General features: G+C 32.1%; 1 protein-coding gene across 1 annotated transcript; it reads left to right on the top strand.

Moving 5' to 3' along the window:
• The first annotated feature begins 3,848 nt into the window (after positions 1-3,848).
• On the top strand, positions 3,849-5,704 carry LOC144840187 (uncharacterized). The gene is made up of 4 exons (XM_078695948.1): positions 3,849-4,380; positions 4,591-4,974; positions 5,215-5,303; positions 5,416-5,704. Exons 1-4 carry the CDS (start codon positions 3,849-3,851, stop codon positions 5,539-5,541), a joined length of 1,131 nt encoding a protein of 376 aa, XP_078552074.1. The 3' UTR covers positions 5,542-5,704.
• The last annotated feature ends 453 nt before the right edge of the window (positions 5,705-6,157 follow it).

Raw genomic sequence — 6,157 nt, 5'->3', positions numbered from 1 at the left:
ACAAGTAATTTAAAACGTTTCAACTAATTCACAAAATGGAAGACATTTTGCACAATAATTTACTCGATACAGGTTTACTCGATCTATTTCTACCCCGTGTGTTTTATTCATCGCAACGGAATTCATATACCATTTCCATATTTCTACGAGATGCATTTGTTTCTTCACCGTAACGGAATTCATATCACTCGATTGCAAATTTTCCCGATGCATTTATATAATCGATGCATTTAGTTCACATTGTTATCATGAAATTCGTATTATTGGAAAAAAAAAATACAATGAGGGCAATACCCTACCTTTGGTGTGCATGTTAACGTCATATTAGTTCTTACGCCATCAAACGCAAGCGCCCTCTCTGCATCAGTCGTTGGTGTAATTGTTAGCAGCAGTATATATTCACGGTCTTTGCTATCACTATTTTTAAGAAAAAAACATTTGGTAATATTTTGGCTATGATCATTGTTATGGTGTAAGAGAACTGAATTGAAGGTAAGGCATCTGAAGAGGATGAAACAAAATTAATATAATTTAGAGTAGTCTAACAGTTTATAGACCTACAATACTGTAGGCCTAGTAGTAGTAGTAGGCCCAGTGTTGTTTTCTAGTTGTGTTTTATAGACCTAAAGTCACAATACCGTATAGAAAACACCAATCGTGATCGTTATGTAGACCTATTAAATAAATAAGACCTAGCACACGACTTGTTTAGAATAAAATGTATTGTAATATCGATCATAAAGTAATCATATAATGACCATTTTGTGGTGGTTTCAATTCTAAAGTAAAACTAGGCCTCGGTATATACTGTACATGCTCTAGCATATAGTATCCCGTAGCAATTAACATTAATAATAGACACAGTGTTAAAACAATATGCATATGTCCCTTTTCTTTATTAGAGACACCTTTAATAGACTACGTATAAAGATCTTTATATGTAGCTACCAAGGAAAACCGAAACAATTAAATTTTTCTGAAGGAGGTGAAGCCATGTTAATGTTGGATACCGCCTTTAATGACAAATCATGAAGGAAGCAAACATACCATTTGCTGTATGGTATACTACCCTAGGCCTTTGGTTATTGTTCAAAGTTAGTCATGCTTGGATTTATCACAATACATTGTATGATATTATTATTTCTATTATGTAGCGTCGATAATAACAGTTCTCTTGCTTTAGAAAGGCATCAACAAAAATCGTACTTTTGATATACAATTAAAAGTTTAAAAAAAGCAAAGGTTTTTCTTATTCCAATTATAGGCCTATATTAATTTTACTTTACTTGTTGAAGGTGCAATACTCTTATCAATGTACCATAATATCAATGAGGATTTTTAAAAATGTAAACAATTTCCCTGGAAATGACAGCAAACGTAACGCTAAATCGCCTAACATTAACTGATGTTTGTAAAACAATTATTATAATATTCTTATAAACAGTTCCTCATAGTATATTTACATACTTCATTAAAACCTTACTTACTTCTTACTACAGCAGTCTCAGGTCCGTGATGCTAGCACCTTTCTCTAGCTTGGTCTGTCCATCATTTGACCGTCACTTCTAAGTTCTTGTACGTTTGGGTATGTTATTCCTTTTTAGGGTGTAATTGTATCAAGCCATCGTTTTCTTGGTCTTACTATTTGGAATTGTCCACATAGTTTCTTTTTATTAATTTTGTTTGCTTCCACCTCTGCGTATTGCTCATTATATAAAATTACAATGTTCAACTACTATTGTTTATTTATAATTAATGTTAGACCACAAGTAATTTAAAACGTTCTCATCTAATTCACAAAATGGATGACCTTTTGCACAATAATATACTCGATACAAATTTACCCGATCTATTTCTACCCGGTGTGTTTTATTCATCGCAACGGAATTTATATAGCATTTCCATATTTCTACGAGATGCATTGTTTCTTCACCGTAACGGAATTAATATCACTCGATTGCAAATTTTCCCGATGCATTTCTATAATCGATGCATTTAGTTCACATTATTATGGTGTAATTCGTATTATTGAAAAAACAAAAACACAATGACGGCCATATCCTACGTTTGTTGTGCATGCTAAATATTTCTTACGTCATCAGACGCAAGCGCCCTCTCTACATCAGTCGTTGATGTAATTGTTAGCAGTATATTTATGTCACTTTTCTTTATTAGAGACACCTTTAATATACTATGTATAAAGATCTTTATTAGACCAAGGGAAATGGAAACAAATTGAATTATCTTTAGGAGGTGAAGTGTTTAAAAAAGCCATGTTGATTAAATTTGGATACCGCCTTAAATGGCAAATCATGAAAGAAGCAAAACATACCATTTACTGTATGGTATACTACTCTAGGCATTTGACTATTGTTCGAAGTCAGTCATGCTTGGATTTATCACAATGCATTGTATGATATTATTATGTATTCGTGCACAATAACAGCTCTCTTGCTTTAGAAAAGCATCAACTCGTATCAAATCAAAACCACGAGGTTTCCAGTTCCAACATGTTTTTGCTACTCTCTTCTCATCCATTATCTTCAAATGAACAGGCCATCTTATAGCTCAATTTATTGCGGATGTGTCTTACGTGTCTGCGGATCTCCTCATTTATTATTTTGTTTGCTCTGGGGGTTCTCATTTCTGAAGCTTGTATCCTACTCCAATCCGCTGTGGTTATTGCCATGCTTCTGTACCATACATTAAAGATGATCTGCTTTGATTTTTTGGTACATGTCTGTCTTTTAGAATGGGTTACAGAGCATCTTCCCCAATTCAGTGTTTGTTTCCACCTTCTCCCATGAAGATGTTTTCTAGATATTTTGCCTTCTCTACATTTTCACAGTTTCTCCATTGATAGTGATGTTGAATTTTTCCCTACTGACACCGAGGATGTCAGTCTTTGAAACGGTTATCTTTATGCCTACTTAAGCATTCGTTCCAATTATGTATTGCTCTCTCTATTTCTCCTTTTTCGGCTGGGTAGATGATATGCCTTCAAGGTAGCTCTAAAGAAATATCTTGCCTAGCAAATGACAATTTAGTACCAATAGTCAATATTTAATTTAATCTTAATTTTAAAATAAAAATCTAATTACATTGTCAATAATAATTAATTGAATATAAACTGTACATATTTAAAATATTTGTCTATGAAATGTCGTTTTATAAACAAAACCTACTTTACAAATTTATATTTTCTGTAAAACCTTTTACTTATAAAATATCTGTATAATATCTAAATTATAATTATCATACTTTATTTGAATTTTTACGTTAATATAATTTGTTTTTATGTTGAGGACCCCTTCTGAAACAAGCTCTTGAGCTTAAAGGGTTATCCTGTGCTATTCCATATATTGTAACTTATTTTTCTTGTATTATTGTTGTACAAATTGTTTGATCTGCCTACTTTTGTTATATGGATGGCAATAAATACTACAATTAAAAAAGTGTCTGTGTCGGCATGATACGACTTGTGGTGGTTGGATTATGTTTTAATATGTCCATATATGCGATAAATAGTATAGGTGAGACTATGCTTTCCTGTTTTACTCCGGTCTATAAATCATTTTTTGTTTACAACCTATAATACAATAATAGTAGTTTTCCAAAGGCATTCCAACATGCACTTAACGCATCTTCTCATATCTGATTCTAAACATAGTAAATTGTTATACAGTATACTGGTTGCCAGACAAATTAAGTCGTTGAAACAGAATAGGTTCTAAACACATAAATTACATTTAGAAAAACTTTTAATTACTTTAACTGCTGTAGTTTATTATGAAATATGTTCAGATTTTTCATTTCATTATTTGTTTCAGACAAAAACGTTTTGTGAAATGGCAGACAATGATGCCCCTGAAAAATTCAAGGTCTTCAAACGTGAATTCGGTCAAATCTTTGATTCCTACATGTTCAAATGGTTGAGATTCTGCTTATTTAACATACTGTGTTACAGTGACCTCATAACTGCAACTTCAGGACATCAGTTACTAAATCATCTAGAAGTATTTGGGTTTATTGCACATGATAATGTTCACCTTTTACTAGATATCGCAAAACTGTCATGTTTGAAAAAGGCAAAAGATCTTGTAACTGAGTATATATCAGATGGAGGTGCTAATACAAATGCTGAAAATAAGGAAAAGGGAAAGCTTTCAAACTATCGGAAGAGCCTGTTTAATGCATTGCGAGACGTTGGGCCAGATGAGTTAAGTGGCATTAAAGATTACTATGAGTTAACCGATGATTTCCCAACTACTTGGGATTTAGTACTGCGGTTAGAGAGAGATGGAATTCTTGAAGAGGAGTCAAAAAACAAGTTTGCAAATTGTCTTAACAAAAAAGCAAAGAATCATCTACTTAACAATAGTATGTAATTGGTTTGTTTAATATCAGTTTAAACATTAACAATGTGCATTCACAGTATAATTTATTTTATTCAGTTTTCGTCTGTAAATTATATATAATAGTGTTCATTATATTTGTTTCAAATTCTTCCAATATAAATGTTTTTATTAAACAGGTTTTCTTTTTCTAAAATAGATATAACAATTCATTTTCATTTATCCTCCTAAAAAGGCGTTGCACTAGCCATAACACTAAAACGAAAAGCTGAGGATTCTGAAGATCAATCGCTTCCAAAAAGACATGAACGAATGAAAGTGGACATTTCAGGAGTATGTTTTGACAAACTAAAAGAAATTGAACCTTACTTTTACGTTTTATGCCGTGGTTGTAGTAAAGCTTTAGAAGTAACAGAGGGATCCATAGTATTTCATGTAACTTTAGTAGATCCCAGAGCTCTTACAAATATATGGAATCTGCATCAAAGTGGGAAACTTCTGAAAGACTTAGCAGGAATAATGTTTACAGAGAAACACCGGCAAGAGTTTGAACAGACTTGGGAGACACAGTTTAATCAGCAAGTATACATTGAAGCTCTAAATAAACTAAACGGAGAAGGTGAGAAATAAGTTAGTCTACATATTCCTACATAATTTGAAAATCACAGCTATTGATGTTTATGACAATTTATAAATTATATGTTTATGGCCTGCCGATAGGTTGTTTATTTGTAGTAATAGACTCCGATAATTTTAAACATTTTAACCTGATAACTAGCTCATAGTTGCAGTAGCTAAGTATATACCAAATATTTATCACCATTGTGTACTGAAGCCATGCTCTTTTGTTTTTATGTAGGTCTCACCGTTAGTACCAAAAGTCATGCTACTACAGTAAAAACATCACAAACTATTGTTTCTGAATCAGAAAGACGTAGTCAGTATAAGGTAAAAATAAGTACAACCAACGTATAAAAAGGTGTTTGCTTTGACAACTACCGCCTATATCTTGTTGACATAATTATTAAGTAATGGTTCTCCTAATGTGCTTTCTCAACAGGATGAGATTGAGGAAATTCAAGAAACTAGTGAAGAAGTTTATGTGAGTAATAATATTGGCTCTTGGAGACAGATTTATATGTACCTCTATGTAGGCAGTCATTCAATTAATTATATTAAAATTTAATTCAATACCTGTTAAATAATCTACATGCACGTGTTTTTTTTTTATTACGTTTTATACACTCCTAACTATATTCTTGTGATTTGATTGTACGATTGTGGGTCACATAGCGTTTGATTAAAAAAATGATCGTGTTAGCACATTTTCAGCATTTTTGTACGAAAAAAATCTCCGCATGAAATAGCGCCGCCTGTTGTTTTGATTGGTTTGGAATAATTATTTAGTAGTAAAATCATCCTTATTTCAAATAAAAAAAACATAAAAATGTAAAAAAACATCCTAGGTCACAGCTTGGAGGACCAAGTACATGCAGGGCCAAACAAGACAACAAATAAAAAACACTAAATAAGAAGGTAAAAATAGTATAAAACACATCAAAAAAGCACAACATTCAGATTGCTATAAAAAAAAAACATTATTAGGGAACACTATTCCCACGTAGATTTAAAGCGGGCATTCCATATGGTATAGCTACATACCAGTGCCGTAACATTGAAACATTGAAAATGGCACTTGATCGGAAGTAACATTTTTTGATAGCAATATGTAATAATATTTCGACCAAAAATGCTTTAGTTCGTTTGTACTACGTTTTCATTAATGAATGAGAACTATACAA

The sequence above is a fragment of the Antedon bifida genome, chromosome 1 (assembly GCF_963402885.1).
Source record: "Antedon bifida chromosome 1, ecAntBifi1.1, whole genome shotgun sequence".
Taxonomy (NCBI): Eukaryota; Metazoa; Echinodermata; class Crinoidea; order Comatulida; family Antedonidae; genus Antedon; species Antedon bifida.
The sequence above is the reverse complement of the archived record's forward strand: the minus strand, read 5'-3'. Positions and strand labels throughout refer to the sequence as shown.

What these genes read in the sequence shown, in the direction of transcription:
- LOC144840187 (XM_078695948.1), top strand. Translation starts at nt 3,849, where the DNA reads ATGGCAGACAATGATGCCCCTGAAAAATTCAAGGTCTTCAAACGTGAA. An exon ending in AAATAAACTAAACGGAGAAG is followed by an intron (nt 4,975 to 5,214) that starts GTGAGAAATAAG and finishes GTTTTTATGTAG; the next exon opens with GTCTCACCGTTAGTACCAAA. An exon ending in AAAGACGTAGTCAGTATAAG is followed by an intron (nt 5,304 to 5,415) that starts GTAAAAATAAGT and finishes CTTTCTCAACAG; the next exon opens with GATGAGATTGAGGAAATTCA.